The sequence below is a fragment of the Aricia agestis genome, chromosome Z (assembly GCF_905147365.1).
Source record: "Aricia agestis chromosome Z, ilAriAges1.1, whole genome shotgun sequence".
Taxonomy (NCBI): Eukaryota; Metazoa; Arthropoda; class Insecta; order Lepidoptera; family Lycaenidae; genus Aricia; species Aricia agestis.
In genome coordinates this window covers 25,096,576-25,119,547 of record NC_056428.1, presented here as the reverse complement: position 1 = coordinate 25,119,547, position 22,972 = coordinate 25,096,576, and the positions used below count along the sequence as shown (strand labels likewise).

General features: G+C 34.0%; 1 protein-coding gene across 8 annotated transcripts in view; it reads right to left on the bottom strand.

Moving 5' to 3' along the window:
- Window positions 1-22,972, bottom strand: part of LOC121739360 (ras-associated and pleckstrin homology domains-containing protein 1) — a 179,783-nt gene that overhangs the window by 3,220 nt on the left and 153,591 nt on the right. Inside the window, exons 1-10 of one of the 8 annotated variants that reach the window (XM_042131786.1) lie at window positions 7,047-7,772; window positions 5,693-5,882; window positions 5,373-5,503; window positions 4,912-5,010; window positions 3,462-3,717; window positions 2,680-2,829; window positions 2,289-2,477; window positions 1,683-1,930; window positions 940-1,032; window positions 298-410 (exon numbers count right to left, since the gene is read on the bottom strand). In XM_042131786.1, coding sequence (XP_041987720.1) covers window positions 298-410; window positions 940-1,032; window positions 1,683-1,930; window positions 2,289-2,477; window positions 2,680-2,829; window positions 3,462-3,717; window positions 4,912-5,010; window positions 5,373-5,503; window positions 5,693-5,882; window positions 7,047-7,205 — 1,628 coding nt within the window. In that variant the 5' untranslated portion in view covers window positions 7,206-7,772. Of the gene's footprint in view, window positions 1-297; window positions 411-939; window positions 1,033-1,682; window positions 1,931-2,288; window positions 2,478-2,679; window positions 2,830-3,461; window positions 3,718-4,911; window positions 5,011-5,372; window positions 5,504-5,692; window positions 5,883-7,046; window positions 7,773-22,972 lie in introns of those variants that run through there. The other 7 variants (XM_042131788.1, XM_042131791.1, XM_042131787.1 and 4 more) reach the window with 7 other exon arrangements.

The window sequence follows — 22,972 nt, the reverse complement described above, 5'->3', positions numbered from 1 at the left end:
TGACTAATGTAGAACTTAAAAAAACACAATTTAAAAAATGGTAATGATTATAATATTTATACTTACTTACTTACCTAGTAATTTTATTTTAAATTTATTAATAACATTCGCATACATTTTGCCCAGCACAAATAATAGTAAATATAAAAAAGTTATAAATCATTTCTTATTTATTTAAAAGTGTAAAAAAAACTTACAAGTATTTTTTTTTAATTTAAACTAATCAAGTACGGTATGTATAATATAATGTAGTATACAAAATAAGGTTTACTAAGAAGTTAAAATTAGGTTACTAACCGTCCACTGCTAACGTCGGAGTTGGCAACACTTGCATTGCTGGACACCGGCTGTGCTGCGTTGTTGACATTGACTGGTGCATTGCCGTTAGTCTTGGTTGGTATTGATGTTATCTAGAACAAAAATGTTACACTGTAATTCCTATTGATATAACAGCCTACATCATATATGATTTAAATAAATAGCTGTCTATAAGGATATCGGGATACACTATCTAGGATTTGATAATGTTGTTTTTATAGTCCTACTATAATAATGTTATAACCAGTTGAAAGATTGTTCAGATATGGATTACAATCCGTTCAGTATCTTATAATATTACAAAAACTACTGGTCTAGTAATGATGAATGGCAGTAGTTTATTATTAATCTTTGGTTTAGACCAACCATAAAGTATGTCACACCTAAAGAGGGGGAAGTTGGCTGACAAAGGGTGACAAGAGGGATCCTAAGTTTTGTGAAATCAGTTTAAATTTAATAAATTGAATAGCGAAATATAAGGGGGGGTCACACAAGTGACCACCTGTGACAAGGGGGGCGGGTGGTCCGAAAAATCATGAAAAACATACTTGTTGACTACACGTACGTTATTAATGGTCCCTAATGATTAACGAATAAGACAATTAGCACAAAAATACTCACGGAACATGATCGCGCATGGGCCAAATGGTCTAAGTCTTCTTGAGTTAATTCTTCAACTAGGGACCTGTAGTTGTCCAATAGCTGTCGTCCATGCTGCAGACAAGAAAATTAATTAAAATGTATAGCACTAGATATCGCCCGCAACGCCTTTGCACAGAAATACGTTTATCGTGCGGTAACCGTAATTTTTCCAGGATAAAAAGTATTCCATCTCCTTTCCCGAGACTCAATCTCCATACCAAATTTCATCAAAATTGGTTCAGCGATTTAAGCGTTAAGAGGTAACAGACAGACAAACAGACACACTTTCGCATTTATAATATTAGTGTGGATTTACTGCTGGATATTCAAAGCATTCAGCATCAGGATTTTAAAGTATAGAATTTAATATTTTGTAGAAGAATTCGCTCCAAATAAAGTAAACCCGCGTAGCCCTCCGACTAGCTATTTTTAGTTCCTTCACAAACCATTTGGGGCAAGAGAAGTGGGTCGACGCAATATCCTTAATTAAGCTTTATTAAAATAGCTGCAGTTTTACTGTACGAACAATAATTACGAGAATATTTTTGAACTTTACGTTTTGTAAATATTTGATAACATTTTAGTAAAGTAATAATTCAACTATAAAAATCTGCATTGTATTTTTTTTTTTATATCTTTAGTGAAAGAAATTTAAAAAAAGTATAGGCCTACATGTCTTGTTAATATAATATTTTGTATATGAACTTGCAGTATTTAGGTACCTTGGCAATCCGCATAGCTGTGACCCATCTCTCCAGTGTTTTTTGATCATCAGCACACAAGAATTTGATAAACTTAACACTCTTCGGCTGCTGCAGTCTCGGATGTTTGATAGCGAAGCAGTAGTCTGTTGGAGACTTGTATTTCTTCTTCCAGTTTACACCCATGTACACTTCGTTGGTATCAAATGTTGCCAAACACACCAGTTCCTTCAACGTCTTCACTTTATCTTTTGGTACGTAATACAATCCTAATAGACAAGTTCAAATAATATTTATTAATTAACATAATCAAGTTGTAATACAACAACAAAGGCACAGGGGAATGATTTTGCAGCTTTAATTTAGGCCATTATTTTAAAAAAGATACACGCTGTAAACCTGACGGGGCAAAATGATTTGAGAGATGAGGACAAAACATTGCATAGCTGTAACCTTTGTGTACACATGTGGATATTTTTATTAGTAAGTGGTTAAGATTTTGAATAGATCAGCCAAATAGATGGGATATAAAAAAATATAAAATTCGCCAGGCATATTATATTATGTGGCCACACAATTTCGCATTGCTAACTTAATATACTATATTTCAAATGTTCGGAAACTCACCAGAGGGTCGTAGAACAAAGTAGTATTTTTTCCATCCCTTCTTGGCATCACTTTTCAGGTACAGTGGTCCTTCCATCTGTGGGACCGGATGACCGGATATTGATGGGACCGCTGTGGAGGCACCACTTTGACCGAAGAAGTCTTCGATGATCACCTGTCTGGAATGTTCATCATGCTCGGCTGTCCAACCTGTGAATATAATATTATGTTTGTTAAAATCAGGTTTAGTTAGCTTATGAAATGAGGACTTTTACTTATCTGTAGTAAAGAAATTATGATAACAGTTTTTTTTAATATTTTATTCTGGAAACTTCAAAATATATGTGGCCAAATGGAACGAACTTTGGAACTTGAAAAAGGGGTTAAATACCAGAACTGGGCACTCTCTTACCTCTGTCATCTTCTGTGAGCAAAAACTTTTCTGGTGTTTGAAACAGAGATACTTTGTCCGACCTCTCGGCAAACAGAATTTTGTTCTTAGATTCCCGAGTCCAAAGCATTAAATTGTCTACCAACATCTCGTGATCTTCGTATACTCGCTCTGTCAATAGTAAAACATGTTAGTGAAGCGACTACTAAAGCCTACTGTTTATTCAGCAGATAAAGAGAAATGTAAAAATTCCTAACGCAACTTTGCTCTTTTACTCGTGCTCGAATTTAACGCTATCTTGTGTCCACAGGTCGAGCTAAAGACTAAATTTCTATCCATCCGGCAACTAAACTTACAAAACATAATAGGTAAGTATATAAGACTATTTTATTATGTTTATTGTTATTGTAGTTTGAAAATAATGCGGTTTGTTTTGGGTTTTGGGTTTTCTGCATAATATAAATATATCTGCAGTATAATATGAGTCAATGAAGGCTACGCTAAACATTTAAAACACAAATCAATAGAAATGGCTAGTAATTTTATGAATGAAATATCGTAATGTGACGAAAACTAGAAATGAAAGTCAAGTTTACGTGAGGGCTAGTTATGAAATGCTTCGTAAAGCGACCGCTAGGTGGCGCTCATACTGATAAAAATATTTAACAAGTAACAACAAAATGAACTTTTATTTAAAATTTAAATCGTGCACGTTTCATGTTGTTAAAACATTTTACTTTACTACAAAATTTAATATACTAACAAGAAAAGAGCATCCGTAAACAAATTAGAAATTAACATACCCATATGCAAATCAGGCAGATGTTCCACGATTGCCCACTTTGGTTCCATGGTCACGTGATTTTTATCGGCAAGCAATCTCGCTACATAGCCACATGTCATTTTCTCGTCCACCAGAAGGCTTTTAGACGAACCATCCGTCGAGAAAGCTTTGATGAATAATTTTTTTACATTGGCTTCTCTCATACGCTCTAATGCTAGTTTTATCTTGTCCGCTTTCTGTTGAAAAACGCCCTCCTGTGAATTTATTTGTTTAATCTAGAAATACAAATAATCATAATGAAGCAAATAAAATGCAGAACAGAGTCAGACAAAAATAATTATGATTTATGATAAAGTAATGAAAGACTGTATTGGGAACATAATATTAGATTATCATTTTTATTGGATCCTAGATCATTGAGTCAATTAATTGGATAATGTATTATAGACAATATGATTCATTTCCTCCTTGATCATAGATTTTTGATATTGCTGAGAGATTGGATCCAATCTCAGAACAGGAAAATAAGAATATCATAGAAACAAGTGTTGCCAGTTATTGACTATAAAAAAGAGTTTTTAATGTCTTGTTCTTAACATGTTTCAAATAATATAATGTAATTCTTTTTCTAATTATATACTTGCATCATCTTGCTGAAATAATAAAAAACAAGTCATATTAAAAATGACAATGTCTTTTGACAAATTGAATTCTCTGAGATCTAGTAACCCTGACGTCAATACCTGTCAGCGTTAGCGTTCTCCAATGGCCATTGCAACCACAAAAGACGTAAAATAGGATCAATGAAATATGATAATGTATTGTGTAATACACAGATATGATCAAATGATCATATATATTGGATCATACATAGTATGATCATATATAGTCCGTCAAGAAAGTGAAGAAATTAAAAAGTGGCAATCATTTGATCATATCTGTGTATTACACAATACATTATCATATTTCATTGATCCTATTTTACGTCTTTTGTGGTTGCAATGGCCATTGGAGAATGCTAACGCTGACAGGTTGCGGTTGCTACTTTTTAATTTCTTCACTTTCTTGACAGACTGTAAATGATCCAATATAAACACAAGTTAATATACCTAGCGGAATAGAGAAACAAAGGCCTGAGCAAGAGAGATGTCACTATCAGTAACTCTGCATGGTAAAGAGACGTGTGATACATGACAAGCAGCACTCTTTTTTTGACGTCCAGATGGCACGCGTGCTGCACGTTGACAATTTAATGTTATAGAATTCATGTTTAATCATGCTTTTGTAAGTGTATTTTTAACACAGATGAAAACTAATTTTGGTTTCATTTGACAGCTCGAGATTGTTGCTCTAATCCGCTAGGTATATTAACTTTATGAATATAAATGATAATCAAATATGCCCCTTGCTGTGGTGGAAACCAAAAGCGCAAATAATAATAATGTTGATGGATTGAAAATGATTCATACATTTAATACCTTCTGATTCGGTTGTAGATTTAGTTTTAGTGTTTTACATTTCGAGCTGGCACTACTCGACGCCGACGACTCGCTTGAAAGCATAGACACCTGAAAACACAAACAACTTTTAAATCTACCGTCTTATAAAATAACTGAGCTATATAAATATTTTTTTTAATATAGAAATAGGCAACAAAAAGTCTTTCAATCTCATTTTACGCTCTGCTTGTCAAGCAACTTTCTTTTGTTGTTAACAGCACCAGGCCTAGGTATTATTATTAATTATAAGTAGAACACAAGAGCAGATTTATGAACAATAAATTTTATTGTACACTAATTTTAAATATAAGAAACATAAGTACTAGAGTCTAGAAGTCACTATTTATAAAGACGGGAACGAAATTAGCTAGACAATCTGACAGGCGTTTCCTACAGAAATAGATACGCAAACAAAAACAAAAAAAACTTACAGTGTCACTGAATGCGGAATCATTATCCGGAGAGTCAGTTCGTGCAATACTTGAGGAGCCATCGCTGCATTCCTTGTTATCTGTTCTTTGTGACCTTTCTCCTTCTCTTTCTTTAGAAACAGTACCATATTCTAATAAAATATAATATTAATTATAACAACAACCTAACAGAAATGTAATCATAACAGTTTATAAATTAAGTTTGCTCCAAATATTAGGACTTCACAGTTAAGTGTTAATAAAAATATGCTTAGATACAATAATATTATCGTAACTATAGTTTTCATGACAAAGTTGAGTGACCACTAAAAATAACATACCAGCTGAAACCCTTGATATTTCCTCATCATATTCTGAATCGAGAGCACAGAGCTCTCCTAGAATTGCATCCAGGTCCGCATCTTGTGTTTCTTCCAGGTTGGCCATTGAAAATCGGTAGGTGTCTATTCTAGGTGCGACTATTTCCAGTGGCCTGAGCGCAGTTGATGCTTCATTTGAAGAGTTGAGACCCTGTAAAGAAGATTAAAAATGTAGCATTTGTCTTATGGAAGACATGATATCTATTGGTTAATGATAATGAAATAATCAACTGTTTATATAAACTTAATATTTAAATTTGTTTACGGTAGTGTTGTTGGCCTTTGACATATTTCCACATTATCTTCAAATCACTTATTGTTTTTATTTAGTTTCTCTTGTTTGACATGTAGTAAAGTAAGAGGCGAAATATATTAACTTTTAAAATATTAACCCATTAATCACCAAGCGGCAGCCCGCTGCCGCATAACAATTGAAAATCTATTGTGCCTACAATACCCACGATGGAGTTGTCAATTCTTTGATTATGTTTCATTCTTATGTTGCACTTGTGTATAATAAATACTGTAAGTATACAAAAAATACACAAGAATTAATAAATTCTTAATAAGTAATGGTTTTTGTAGATAATATTTTTGACAGGAGTTTATCTTTTTATTAGCATTTATGGGTTACTTTATTTTCCTCTATGGGGTTACTTTTTTGCCAGTGAATAGATAAACAACAAAAAGTGAACAAGGAATAAAATAATGATGATAACAATTGGATCTACTAATATTTTCAGATGGATATTTTCAGAAATTATAAAGAAATTAAAAGAAAATAGTTAAGGTAAATATTATTTCTTTATTTATTGAAGTTAAGAAAATATGTTACATACAGGAATGTGGGTACATGTTCTAGTTTCTTGTACATTCAGCTCATCAAGTATGCCCGTTTGAGTATGTATCATTTCGTACCTACTTACATTAAAATTTAACATGTAGCTTACATATGGATGTTAATGATTACTTAATTAATTAGACTCGTAAAAGCTGACGTCCCAAAACATTGGCCTGTTTGGCCAGGCGGGTATTGTACTCAGAACAATGAACCTAGTAGCATCGTGATTCATGTACCTATTTAATTATACATGAGAAATATTATTAAGTATTGATTAATATTGCTTTAAGTATTAACAAACAATGCTTATCGTGTCGCGGTATATTTTGTAACACTGTTGGTGTAACTTATTTATTTTTATTACTTATAAAAATTTATCTTCCTACCGCAGGCGACGAATTGACCCATTTACACTAAGTTATCTTAAATTTATTAGTATACAGTAGGAGATCGACAGGAGAACGAGTTACATACCGATGAAGTCATTTCCGAAGTTTTGTCTGTTTGCTTCGGTTGTAAAATATGACAATTGTTCGTGTTCTTCGATCTTCCCGATAGACGAAAACTCCTGTTCAGAGACGAGAGGAATCCTCCACGATGCCACTTACTCGGTTCGTTTAGCACATCCATCATTTCTCACTAACTTACATCGCTCCGCAGTGACTCACCATCCACCACTCACGACTCACGAGTCGGCGCTATGCAGTAAGAGGACGTCTATTTGCAGTATTTATTATAATACGATCACTGGTATTCTACTTCTTACTATTACAAACTCAATAAACACACCGTTCCGAAATAAAGCAACGTTGACTGAAGTAAGTACTAAGTAGGTAATCTGCAAATTTTTGATTATAGCGCCTCGTTTACATCGGAGTCTGCGCAAAACGCTCGATTATTGTATAAACACAAATCGTCGACCTCGCCCTTTCACCTCCCAGATAAAAAAAAATTATAAAGTGTTTGTTTTCACATTGAACTGGATGTATAACACAAAGAGAATTACTGAGCGATCACGAAACGCATGCAACGGACGCGGTCTCGGACACAACTACAGAAAAGTTGCATTTCAAAACGAGCGACGAGCGTAGCGCCAGCCGCGGCCGGATTGAAGCGAAGAGGAGGGGAGGTGGAAGTAGTGCGGCAACTCTGCGTGTGTCTGCGTGCTGCAATGAAGCGAGTCGCTGGCGAGTGGCGCTAGCGGGTGGCGCGGGCGAGGACTGAGGAGCGGGCGCGTTTCGCCGTACGTTCGCACGTGTGCGTCACGGTCCGCATCGTTTTTTGTTGACTTGCGTTTAGTTGGGGCGCGGCGGGTAGCGTGTGGCATGGTGTGGCGACTGGCGTGCCAGCCGACAGCCGTCCCCCTACAGACAGACCTTTTGCCTCCTCACTTGGCGCTCCCAACACTGAATACCAGTATAATAATTATCACTTATTCACATTTAGGGGACTGGGGAGGCGGATTCTAAATTATCTATTATGTATACTTATTTTAATTATTCTATTAAATTAGAGCTTGTTGAGTTTTTCTATGCACAGTTATTAATTTATTATGGTATAGCCCATACAGAGAAAAAAGTTTACGAATACACAATAAGTATATGTATCTAAGGTGCATTGGGGCAATCTCGTAAAGTTTTTGGAAGAGTGAGTATATTGTGTCATTGTTTCAAGTTTAGAAGACGAATTTGTATATATTGTTACCTATAACTGTAACACGTTAGTTATAATAAACATATTTCCATGTGAATTGTATTTAGTTCAAAAGTATTTACGGATTCTGATATAACTACCCCTTTAAAATATAACCCTATTTCTACTTTTCATGGGTAATTTCGAATACTCAAGGGGTAATTTCGACTAACAGCCGAAACACGACCTAATGTAAAAATACATTTAAGGCACATATTTATTTTTATTCTATTTTACCCCATACAAAAAAAATGTGCATACAAGCCATAGAAGACACCAAACTAAGTTTTGTACCGAAAAATTTTCGAAATTACCCCATCGGGGATGCAGATGTCCTCAACATTTGCAGCAAAGAAATAAATAGAATAAGAACAATAAAAAAGCCAACAAAAGTGGTAGCTAACAGAGATAGAACTATTAACCTATCAATATACAGAAAATCAGCTGGTTAGGGGTGCGTTTTAGGGTTCCGTAGTCAACTAAGTTTTGTTGATTAGTGAACTAAAACGACTAAAACGGTACCCTATTAAGCTGTTTTTTTGTATAATGATAGGTTATTATAGTAATATAATTCAAGAGTAACCTTGTCCTACAAATAGAACAATCCATATTTTAGGACCATCAAATCGGAATATTATATTATGTTGCGCATCCCTGCAAAAGACTATGAAAAAATTTTTGGGGAAATTTCGTTAACAAATTTACCCCACTGGGGTTATTTCGAATGTTTATTAAAAATCATAGCTAGAGCAACATAACCTATTCTTAGAAAAGCAAAAAACGTCAAAGCTTCTTTAAAACAAACAAAATATTACGTAACTTAACTAATTCCTGTGTAAAACAATACGGGGTAATTTCGATAATCCCAAAAAAATCATAAAATTGCACTTGGCGCGAAAAAATGAACTTAGCGCACATACACTGCCGGCTGACGGCTCGAGGGAAAGGAAGTGGGGGAGGTGATTAAATTGGCGTCTCGTTTACTGTAGCCAGAGCTCAAAATTACTTTCTGTTTGGTAATTATTTGCCATTTTCGGAATATCCCCATTTTTTTTTCTTCCGAAGTTACCCCAATGCACCTTACTTAATATTATAATATTACTTAAGTATTTAATATTACTTCTTATGACAATTATAAGGTAACTTGTAAGTAATATTATAACGTCCAATTATAATATTACTTACAAGTTACCTTATGATTGTCATAAGAAGTGAACTCATAATAATATTATTGGAAAGTTCATTAAGGCCGTCCCCCGAGCAAACGACCTTGGCCATACATTTGCCGCGTTAACGAGATCGCACCAAAACCCTATTTTTTTACTTATCTTACTTCAAAATTGATCTAAAAAAATTTAAAACGGGGAATATGTAGTTTATGATAGTCGATCTATTGGCGTGTGTTTCAAATTAAAGTAATTTGTAAATACTAAGGAGATGCTGAATGTATGCTTGAATTTTAATAAATTGGCTTTACTTTGGAAGCTTATAATTATCATGAGTACCTATATTAAACGAAAAAAGAAAATTTAAAATGAGGAAAGGAATGTTAAGATACTGAAGATTATTGCTGTATTTTTGTTATAAGTAACTCTGTAGCTTTCAAATTATGAGTTTATAAGGCTCTAAATACGGTAAATTACGGATTATCCGTAGGGAGAGATTCCGTATTTTACCGTTTTTAAAGCCTTATAAACTCAGATCATTTCTGCATATTACATTATCATATTTCATTGATCCTATTTTACGTCATAATATGTGGTTTCAATAGCCAATGGAGAGCGCTAACGCTGACAGGTATTGACGTCAGGGTTACTAGATCTCAGAGAATTCGATTTGTCAAAAGTCACATCGTCATTTTTAATATGGCTTGTTTTTTGTTATTTCGGCAAGATTATCCAAGTATATAATTAGAAAAATAATTACATTACATTATTTGAAACATATTAACGAACAAGAAATTAAAAACTCTTTTTATATTAAATAAGTGGCAACACCTATTTCTATGACCGTATTGGATCCAATCTCTCAGCAAATGTCAAAAATCTATGATCAAGGAAGAAATGAATCATAATTATGTCTATATTACATTATCCAATATAACTGACTCAATGATCTCGGATCCAATATATTATATATTATGATATATAATTATGATAATCTAATATCCCCCTTAGATTGATTTGAAAGAGATGACCGTCTGTCTGTCCATCTGTCTGTCCGTCTGTCTGTCCTTCTGTCTGTCCGTCTGTCTGTCTCCGGCTATAACTCAAGAACGATAATAGCTAGAGAGTTGAAATTTTCAGAGATTATGTATTTCTATTGCCGCTATAACAATAAATACGAAAAACAAAAGAAATTAAGTATTTTAAGGGGGCTCTCATACAGAAACTTGTTTTTTTTTTTGCAATTTTTTGCTCGTTATCTATCATGTTCATGGCATAAGGTAGGCTGAAATGTTCACAAAATACTTAGTTATATTTATACTTTAATAATTAAAAATAAAATTTAAATAAAATAAATAATTAATAATTATTTTTTAAAGATGGAGGGGCATATCGTCTTAACTAATGTAGCACTTTGAGACATACGCCAAATGAAAGGGCTTGAAAAGTTAAACATTTTATTGTGTGACGAAAAATCTGTATTAAACCATGAGAGAAAAAAGTTAATGAGGGTAGAAGGTAAAAAAAATCACATAAAAACACCGTATATCATTGCATCAATTTAGAGTGTTGCTGGTAAGGAATAACTTCTGGATAGTAATCGTATATGGAAAATTTGAGGAAAGTGTTGTATTTTAGTATATTGTTTCATATTTTTAAGAAATGTATGGAAAAACAATAAAACCTTAAAAATCTAACCTTTCCTGGATATAACCGTACATCGTTACCTTGGAAAATTTGTTTATAATAAGCAATACTAGCAAATGGTGCAAAAATACAGGGTGTTTTATTTTTTCTTAGAAATGAAAAAAAAACACCCTTTATTATTGCACCATACGCTAGTTTTGCTAATTATAAACAATTTCTCCAAAGTGATGTTAAACGAAAAAATCAGGCAAAGGTTCGATATTCAACATTTTATTGTTTTTTGTACGAGAAAAATCAAGTTTGTTGTATGAGAGCCCCCCTACAATATTTAATTTATTTTGTTTTTAGTATTTATTATTATAGCGGCAACAGAAATACATAATCTCTGAAAATTTCAACTATCTAGCTATTATCGTTCTTGAGTTACAGCCTGGAGACAGACAGACGGACATACAGAAGGACAGACAGACGGACAGACAGACGGTCAGGAAGACGCACAGACATAGGCTAATAGGATAATTTTATTTTGTTTTTGGTATTAATTGTTGTTATAGCGGCAACAGATATTATGTACAATCTATGAAAATTTCAGAAGTCTAGCTATACTTAGCGGTTCTTGAGATACAGCCTGGAGACAGACAGATGTATAAATGGACAGACGGACAGACAATGAAGTCTTAGTAATAGAGTCCCGTTTTTACCCTTTGGGTACGGCACCCTAAAAAATGGAACATTCTAGATTTGTCAAAGCTCTGTAGGTTAGGCCGTGACCTACTTCACCTAGCACCTTGCTGATAGCACTAGTCTAAACAGATCAAAATACTACAGATGTGAACGGAACATGAACGGAACCCGTTCCGCTCGTAATGTTAATGTAAAACGAATTACAAGGTTGACAGGTTTTGGCTTTAACTTTGGTGATGATGAACTTTTTAACATAATATTGCATCATGCAATACAGCATTAAAAATACGTTAAATGGACAGGTCATCTTTTTATACGTGGGAGAGCCATGCTTCGGCACAAATGGGCCGGCTCGACCGGAGAAATACCACGTTCTCACAGAAAACCGGCGTGAAACAGCGCTTGCGCTGTGTTTCGCCGAGTGAGTGAGTTTACCGGAGGCCCAATCCCCTAACCCATTCCCTTCCCTACCCTCCCCTATTCCCTTCCCTTCCCTACCCTCCCCTGACCCCTACCCTATTGCCTCTTAAAAGGCCGGCAACGCACTTGCAACTCTTCTGATGCTGCGAGTGTCCATGGGCGACGGAAGTTGCTTTCCATCAGGTGACCCGTTTGCTCGTTTGCCCCCTTATTTCATTTAAAAAAAACTCCAGAGTAGTCCATAGCATAGTCCAGCGGGGCTAAAATGGACACATTTAGCAATTCCTCTCAATCAATTCAACAAATGAATTGTCAAAACTGTCAAACTGACAAATGTCAAATCAGTACAAAAATACAGAAATGAATTGCAAGCAGAGTTGCATTTTGCTATTTTAGAAAAATGAATCATATTATGATTCATAGCATGATTCTTCAAAGCGACCATTTTTACCGACTTCCAAAAAGGAGGAGGTTATACGTTCGGCTGTATGTACCTTTTTTTTTTGTATGTTCAACGATAACTCAGCCGTTTGTGATCCGATTTACAAAATTCTTTTTGGATTGTATAGGGTTTAACTCGAATTTAGTACCATGTTCACAAAAGTGGTGATCTGATGATGGAATCCTGGAGGAATCGAGGGGACTCCTTGAAATTTGTATGGAAACATATAGTGATTTTAATTTTTTCTGAAGTATTCGAGGTAAATGCTACCAAAAGTAAGATTTCGCACCAGGTTATACCCTGGATCCGAAGGTACCCAACAGAACTTTTGAATCCTTATAGATACAGGTTCGGGGATTTCAGCGTTGTTTAAACAACTGAAAGCATAAGCCAACACATCAATTTATTTGATCATCATCATCAAAATCATAATTATGCCATGGGTCATCACATTATGACCCAATTATTGATGCTTTTCGTGATATTTTGCATCGAAGCAGATGTTTTTGATAATTATTTCGCTGTTTGTGGACCGATTTTCAAAATTCTTGTGTTGTTGTACAGGGTTCTTGTGATGATGACCCCATCATGAGCAATCGAGGAAATCCTTGAAATTTATCAAAAGACTCATAGTGGTTAAAATGTTGTTTCTAGTAACTTAAATATATTTTACGAATAAGAGAAAGTTCATACGAAGGTGTCTCTTCGTCCAAAGGCACTGAACAGAACTCCTGAACATCGTTGCAGCATCGTTTAGGTAACTGCAAGCATTTACCACAATTTCGCTTACAGTAACATAATGTGAATAGTTAACATTCGTATTGATTATTTACGCATAAAGCCTTATCTTGTAGATAACTAAAAAGAGTGAAATTATTATTTTTGACAAAAAATTAAAACCGACTTCCAAGGTAAAAACAATAATAATATGAACTAAAAGGTATTAAATAACTCTTGTCTCTTACTCTATAATAGTGCCTTTTTCAGAATTCGTCTAAATCTCAACTATTTCTGTACATACTACAGTCTTCATTACTTTGAAGTCGGTACCAGTCCCAAAAGCTTCAGATATTCTGACATTGACTGAACTCACGATAAAATTAGCTGGTACCGACTTCAAATAATGAAGACTGTAAAATGTACAGAAATAGTTGAGATTTAGACGAATTCTGAAAAAGGCACTATTATAGAGTAAGAGTTATTTAATACCTTTTAGTTCATATTATTATTGTTTTTACCTTGGAAGTCGGTTTTAATTTTTTGTTAAAAATAATAGCCCCGCAGACTCCAGAGTATGATACAAGCTCGGTGACAGCCTACCAAGCCTCGATTCATTGATAGCGAGTAGCACTAGCAACGCTCTATTAACCAAATAAATTAGATTTCTCAAAATGTTTGCAATCTATAGGCTGTAACTTCCGGCAAGATATATCTCCGTTCGGGTTTTGATAAACAAAAAACGTGACAGGTGGCTTTCTGCGCGCACCTGCCATAGTAATCCGGTATAGTATAGGACAGATGGTAACACTCTGTGGGCTATGTTTTTTATTCGTATCGCCTCTCCGGATTTTATAATATTAATGCATCATCATCATCATCATCAATATACATTCAATGTAAGTATGTAGTTATATTTAATTGTATATTTATTAGTAGGGTGCATTGGGGCAATCTCGTAAAGTTTTTGGAAGAGTGAGTATATTGTGTCATTGTTTCAAGTTTAGAAGACGAATTTGTATATATTGTTACCTATAACTGTAACATTTTAGTTATAATAAACATATTTCCATGTGAATTGAATATTTTTTAGTTCAAAAGTATTTACGGATTCTGATATAACTACCCCTTTAAAATATAACCCTATTTCTACTTTTCATGGGTAATTTCGAATACTCAAGGGGTAATTTCGAATATCAGCCGAAACACGACCTAATGTAATAATACATTTAAGGCACATATTTATTTTTATTCTATTTTACCCCATACAAAAACATTGTGCATACAAGCCATAGAAGACACCAAACTAAGTTTTGTACCGAAAAATTTTCGAAATTACCCCATCGGGGATGCAGATGTCCTCAACATTTGGAGCAAAGAAATAAATAGAATAAGAACAATAAAAAAGCCAACGAAAGTGGTAGCTAACAGAGATAGAACTATTAACCTATCAATATACAGAAAATCAGCTGGTTAGGGGTGCGTTTTAGGGTTCCGTAGTCAACTAAGTTTTGTTGATTAGTGAACTAAAACGACTAAAACGGTACCCTAATAAGCTGTTTTTTTGTATAATATTAGGTTATTATAGTTATATAATTCAAGAGTAACCTTGTCCTACAAATAGAACAATCCATATTTTAGGACCATCAAATCGGAATATTATATTATGTTGCGCACCCCTGCAAAAGACTATGAAAAATTTTTTGGGGAAATTTCGTTAACAAATTTACCCCACTGGGGTTATTTCGAATGTTTATTAAAAATCATAGCTAGAGCAACATAACCTATTCTTAGGAAAGCAAAAAACGTCAAAGCTTCTTTAAAACAAACAAAATATTACGTAACTTACCTAATTTCTGTGTAAAACAATACGGGGTAATTTCGATAATCCCAAAAAAATCATAAAATTGCACTTGGCGCGAAAAAATGAACTTAGCGCACATACACTGCCGGCTGACGGCTCGAGGGAAAGGAAGTGGGGGAGGTGATTAAATTGGCGTCTCGGTTAATGTAGCCAGAGCTCAAAATTACTTTCTGTTTGGTAATTATTTGCCATTTTCGGAATATCCCCATTTTTTTTTTCTTCCGAAGTTACCCCAATGCACCTTACCTAATAGCGCGATAAATAAAACGACTGCGCAGATATAAATGAATACCTAGTATAGTGACTTTAAACTTACTTTAGACTTAATATTTCGGCCTAACGACCACCAACAATACATAAATGGAAAAGTTTAAATATAGTGTTGTCGATACTTATATATATTCTATGATTGTAGTAAAGTTCGTTTAAATTTTTGACGGAATTCAGAATACTAAAATATATTATCTTAATGCCGGCACCGTTGTCGACTTGAGGATCATACATACTCATGGAAACTCAAAAAAATAGAGCTAAATAGCAGCTGACGACAAAAGGACTTGCCCTTCAATCAATTTAATCAAGCGGAACGTTCTACTTATTCTTTTACAATACTTAATTTGTTTTTTTGATAAATATAAAATTGTATTCTACTTATATAGTATTGAGTAATATACACCTTTTCATGACCTACTAATTTAAAAATAATATTAGTGCAGTAGTTAGTACCTACTCATAACTCATAACTTCATAAGTCATAACAAAATAGTATTTAAGCAAATTTAATGATTGTGAGTTATATTAAATGTATTATGTTACAATAATTATTATCTAATTACTCATAGTCATAGTACAGGCTACATAGTATACTTAAATTATAACTAAGGTGTACTCGGACTCGGATAGAGACGGTAGCGGTCATTGACCCGCTGTCAAAAAACTTCTATATAAACCGCGATTGATAATGAAGTGTCAAATGTTCCTAACTTCCTAGTCTAAATAGTAACCAAGAGGTTTTCTGATGAATCTATAATAATCTATGTCTTTATAAGATATAATTTAGGTCAATTTTATTCTTAAATATTCTAAATATACTTAGTGCAAACATTTTTTATTTAGCGCCTAGACTATGAAGGTCAATGACCGCTACCGCCTCGATTCGCCGAGTACACTTTAGTATAAAGCAATATTTTTTTTACAGATGTAATAAGCAACGTTATAACTTATAAATAAAATAAGTATTACTTAAGTATAATATGACGTAGATCACAATACCGACAGGCAACAGGTGTATAGTTAAAAATTTAAGATATTTTATGAACTTGCATAATAAGTATGTAAATTGGCTTTATACTACCAGTCTACCACTCATATTATAACAGTTATAAAAATTTAATGTCACTAACTGCGGTAATAAATAAAAATTAAAAAGTCATATAAAATCATTTAAAAGTCCTCGGCAAACTAATTAGTAGGCCGCACCTAATTAAGCTAATTAATTAATTTATGAATTATGATTTATTCGGATTCAGTATGTATTAGTTGTACTTACATTAATTTTAAATAATGGATATAATCAAAGAGAATATGAATATAACGATAATGTTTCGAGCTTCGCCGCAGCTTGCGATGACGAAGATAGAAAACAAAAATGTATGTACGGTTTAATTAAAGATTTATTTGACATAATATTTTGATTGTTGATGTTCATCGCTAAAGGCCTGTATTTATTTTGATTAGTGACTAGTGCAGGTGATTAGTAATCAGGAGAAAGCAAGTGTGGACAGCGACTGATTAGTGCAAGTTCTTTATTTACTCCTAATCATTAATCACTTGCACTAATCAATGTAAATATAGGCCCTAAGTGAGAAGTTATGATTTGTTAAGAGCGTACGCGGTTAAAAAATAATTTAAAAAATAGGTAAGTATTTGAAGAAACTACCCAGGGCCCCCGTAAGGGCTACTGGCGTGGCGCCTGTGTGCAAAAAAGGAATTTTAGTGCCCCTTTAGGCTTTTTTGGGTCCTTCGTTTTGGCGTCCCTAAAGATGGCGATTTGGCGCCCCTAGGGGATGGCGCCCGTGTGCATTGCACACATTGCATATAATTATGGTAGCGGGGGCCCTGAAACTACCTACATAATAATCACCATGCGCCGGCCCGTGTTTTGTTAATTGTGATTTGTGATAACTGATAGATATTAGAGACAGATGCAGATTTTTAGCGTAAATCGAGGTAGTTAACGTAACAAACAATTTTTTTTTATTACTTACTATCAAGCAAATTTTTTGTGAGTAGCTTCATTTTGATAAGACCAACAACATTTTTATCTGCAAAAAATCTTGACAGTAGTAGCTAACAGATATAGGAAGGATTTTATACTTTGAATTGATGGTCCTAAAATATGGATTGTTCTATTTATAGGACAATGTTACTCTTAAATTATATAACTATTAACCTATCAATATACAAAAAATCAGCTTCTTAGGGTTCTTTTTTAGGGTTCAGTAGTCAAATAAGTTTTGTTGATTACAGAACCCTATAACGAAACCCTAACAAGCAGATTTTTTGTATATTGAATATTGATAGAATAATAGTCATATGATTTAAGAGTAACATTGTCCTACAAATAAAACAGTTCATATTTTAGGACCATCAATTCAAAGTATGAAATCCTTTCTATCTCTGTTAGCTAACTTTCGAGATTTTTCGCAAATAAAAATGTTGTTCGTCTTATGAAAATGAAGCTACTCACAAAAAATTAGCTTGATAGTAATAAAAAAAAAAATGTTCCAGGGCCCCGTACTAATTTACTTTAGTACCTACTTACTAAAAAAAAAACTTGGTATATTAGATTACACTTAAATTTTGAGTTTTAGCAGTAATATTTAATCAAATACGAGTTTGATATTCAAAAAGGTTTCGTTTCCGATGTGTTCCGATGGTACACGGTAGCCGCATGTGCCAGGTGGTGTGACGGCGCACCTGGCGACGCGAGATGCCTTACATAAATAACAAGACTGTCCCAACAACCTCGAGATAAGTATTAACATCTGCCCATTCGTATTTTTGCAACGGTAAAGATAAATTAAGTAGGTAAGATGTGCATTGAGTTACCTATTGATCATTGTAGAGAACAAGCGTGCTAGTTTTACTATAAACAGTTAGGCTTTAACCAATGGAAATACTAGAATAAGGGCACATGTGGGCTTCATGAATAGGGATTACAAATTAGTGATTTAAAGAACACGATTGGAAAATCTGCTTTAAAGATTGTAAACTTTATTGTGGTTAATTAAAGGCACCGAAGGCGAAGCCAAAGGAGATGATAATAATAATATGATATAAATACCAAACTCAATGTACGTAGCGAGCATAAATTAATTAAACATAGGAACACAGCTCAGGCCTTTCTTTAATCTTTAATGAAAAAGTACTTAAATCGGTTAATTTTTGGAAAAGAAATCAGGGGACAACGAATCGTTGATTTTCTCCAGCTCTATCGCGTTCTGCGGTATCTAAGGCTTGAGGTAAGGAAGACAGCTATAGATATTACACGTACTTTTTTTCATTTCTCTAGCCCCTGGTGTATCATCTTGTCTGTTACTTCTTCACGAATCGCGCTTACAGCTCTACTGCCTGCCATTAAGGTGTTTTTCAACTACAATAACAGGTATTATAATATCTTAAAAATACATGTCAATCTTTATACTTACTACTTACTACTAACAGCTATAATAATATTGTAATATTCTATTATGGTCAGAAGTCAAAACATAAACAGTAAGCTTAAGTAGGTAAGAGTGCGATTACGCACTTTTCTTATCTATCTATGCCATAATATTTCTATTACTTGATTGATGAATGATATTTCGTTATCACTGTGGACTTTACGTAGCAGTAAACTACAACTCATTATTAATTGTTTAATGTGTTTGGAGAAATATAACTTTTACTTTTGGTCAAGACCCAAGCTTAAAAGTAAACTGCAATGGATTATGGAATGCTTGATGATTTATAAACTAACTTTTAAACCGATAGTAACTTTTATACTAAGTAGTATGCAGTGAAATAACTCTAAAGTACAGGACAAGAAACATAAAACCTAAAATTAATAATTAATAATGATTGTTCCTTTACGATACGATGCTTGTCACGCACAAAACGCTCATTTAAAGATTGTTACACGTGGCAAAAGCAGCTGCGTTTTGTGCCACAAAAAAAAGAAAAAAAGAAGGATCTCTGTCGACACGAGTCACGGTTACCATTGTGGCATACAAAATAATAAAGGTGCGTTAAGTAAGGCGCTCCACCTACGGAGATGCCGTATTTTACCGTATTTAGAGCCTAATTAAACTCATCATTTGAAAGCTACAAAGTTATATTTAAAAAATCGGCCAAGTGCGAGTCGGACTCGCGCACGAAGGGTTCCGTACCGTTATAAAGCAAAAATAGCCCAAAAATGTGATTTTTGTATGGGGGGCCCCCTTAAATATTTATTTTATTTTTATTTTATTATCAATTTTTAAAGTACAAATATAATTAAAGATTTTATAAAAGTTCGAGTGCCTAGCTATAGCCATTATTGATATCGAGCAAAAAATAGCAAAAAAATCACGTTTCTTGTATGGGAATTACTTAAATATTAATTTTATTTTGTTTTTAGTATTTGTTGTTATAGCGGCAACAGTTATACACATTCTGTGAAAATTTCAGAAGTCTAGCTATAGCCGTTCTTGAAATACAGCCTGGAGACAGACAGACGGACAGACATCGAAGTCTTAGTAATAGGGTCCCGTTTTTACCCTTTGGGTACGGAACCCTAAAATGCAGCAATAATCTTCAGTAAGTATATCAACATTCCTACCCCCGTTATTAATTTCCTATTTTAGTTTATTATACTCTATTATACTCATGATACGTGGGGGAGCCATGCTTCGGCACGAATGGGCCGGCTCGACCGGAGAAATACCACGTTCTCACAGAAGACCGGCGTGAAACAGCGCTTGCGCTGTGTTTCGTCGAGTGAGTGAGTTTACCGGAGACCCTACCCTATTCCCTTCCCTACCCTCCCCTGACCCCTACCCTATTGCCTCTTAAAAGGCCGGCAATTACGCACCTCCAGCTCTTCTGATGCTGCGAGTGTCCATGGGCGACGGAAGTTGCTTTCCATCAGGTGACCCGTTTGCTCGCTTGCCCCCTTTATTTCATAAAATATATATATATATTATATATATATATATATATATATATATATATATATATATATATATATACCTTGTACCGAAATCCCCTCTTCCCCTCCCCAAGTATAGTTAATATACTACAGTTAATATATATATATATATATATATATATATATATATATATATATATATATATATATATATATATATATATATATATATATATATATATATATATATTAACTGTAGTATATTAACTATACTTGGGGAGGGGAAGAGGGGATTTCACACAGTTAATATATATATATATATATATATATATATTTAAATCGCCGAAGACTTGTTGCGTCTTTTCAAAGTCGAACCCTATGGCGTCTACCATTCCCAATGACTTTTTAATTGTTATTCGTGCGAATATAGTTACATTGCTGTCATGTGAATTCTATTGTCGACGAGAAATTTTGTTTACGTACGAAAATTAGATATTCAATTTGAAATAATTCTCCCTGGTTTTTTGCTTCCGTTCTCGATGGAAATCATGTGACACATTGTATATTTTTGTATTCGTTCCATGCATTTAATCGTTTTTCCTACATCCATTTAAATGTATGGTTATATTGATACCGTATATTGTACTATATTAATTCCATGCATTCTACTAATTAAATGACTCCTTACTATATTTGAGATTATATCGGTACCGTATATTATTTTTTTATGTACGCCATAAACTGTTGAGTTTGTTGCTTCCTCCTAACCTTATATGTTATATCGATACATACATAGGTACCTATATAATAGATCCCAATAAATTCATTGCGTGATGTGGTCTCTGTCTACCCCAATGAGGGACAGGAGTGACGATATGTATGTATAAATAGAGAATCATCCCTCTTTATGAAGTCGATTAAAATGAAATACTTATTTCTATAACTTGGAGTACATAACAGACATTAAAAACAAGTTAGCCCTATATTACATAGATTAATTAAATTTTAAATTATAATCAGGTAAGTCCGCTAGGCTAACTAAAAAATATTAAGAATAATTATGATAGATATGATCATTTTATTTATGTGAGCGTGTTTCTTCTGAACTTAAGTATGAACACAAAATAAAACAATTGTTTCGGTAGTAGGTATTTTTAAGTTTTATTGTTTAAAATCAAGTAGGTACAATAATAAACCCATAGTCATAATAATCAAAGTGTCGGACAAATCAAATACACCGAAATAGGAACATAAAAGTAATTTAAGAAATTAACAATTTTAAGAACGACCAGTTGAGAGGGTAATTTACTGTGACATTGACTATAGTTAACTTGTGTATGTAAGCAATACTAGTTTTCAATCGTGGCTCTGCCCACGTGACAAGTTGAAAAAATTTAACAAATTGAAATTCGTTATTAGCCGTTTAGGCGTTAAAAAAATAAAACAAAAATGCTTAGAAAAATATTAACCTGAAGAATCACATATCAGACATACCTATCAGTACAAAGTCTCAAAAAAAGGCCCTTTAGGCGTCGAAAAGAAAAATAAAAACGTTTAAAAAATTATTAACGTACCTATCAAAAATAAGATAAAACAGTCCAAAATCTCAAAAAATTACACAACTACACAAAAATTACACAACAATATATATACTTTGTTTGTAAATTTAAATTATGGTTATTATCTATAATAGTACCTATTATTTCTGTTTATTTGTTTTGTACAAAAAGAGGACGGTATTTGATTATAATACAAGTTCACAATAATAATAAATTTTTTCGTAAGTAGTTGGTTAACGCGCGCGCGTAAGCAAACACGACGCGACGTTGCGTTCTGTGCTGTGATAGTCATAGTCAATCATGGTTGTCGTGATTGATGTAGATCGTTTTTTGTATTGTTTATTGTATCTTCTTCTTCCTAGTCGTATCCTCATGGCTGAGGGACGTGACCACCAAAATTTGCTTTTTGGGATAGGGCTCTCCACTTGTCTCTATTTTTGGCCTGATGAAATGCCTCCTGGAACGTGCAGTCAGCAGCCTTGACAATCGCGTCTGTCCATCGTGTAGCCACTCTGCCTCTGCCTCTTTTCCCCTCTAATTGCCCAGCTAGTATGAGACTCTCAAGATTATTAGGCTCCCGGCGGGCTATGTGGCCAAAAAAGGCAAGTGATCGTTGTAGACAAAGCGTGGACAGGCGGGTGGTAATTTTGAGTTGCTGAAGTATAGACGTGTTGGTCCGGTGTGCGGTCCAAGGGATGCCGAGCATTTTACGCCAGCACCACATTTCAAAAGCGTCAATCTTAGCTCGAGTACGTGCTTTTAGTGTCCATGTCTCGGAGGCATATAAAAATATTGAAAAGATTAGGGAACGCATTAGTGTTATTTTTGTGCTACGATAGATGTTCTTATTCTTCCATATCTTTTCTAAGCGCCCAACCGCAGATTTAGCCATCTGAGCCCGTCGGACAACCTCCCTCTCGCAGTTACCATTGTTGCTAATCAACGATCCCAGGTAGACAAACTCCTCTACGGGTTGGAGATCTTGTAGTAAGGATGTCTTTTGTATTTGGTTCAGCTTATCGACGTACATCAGTTTGGT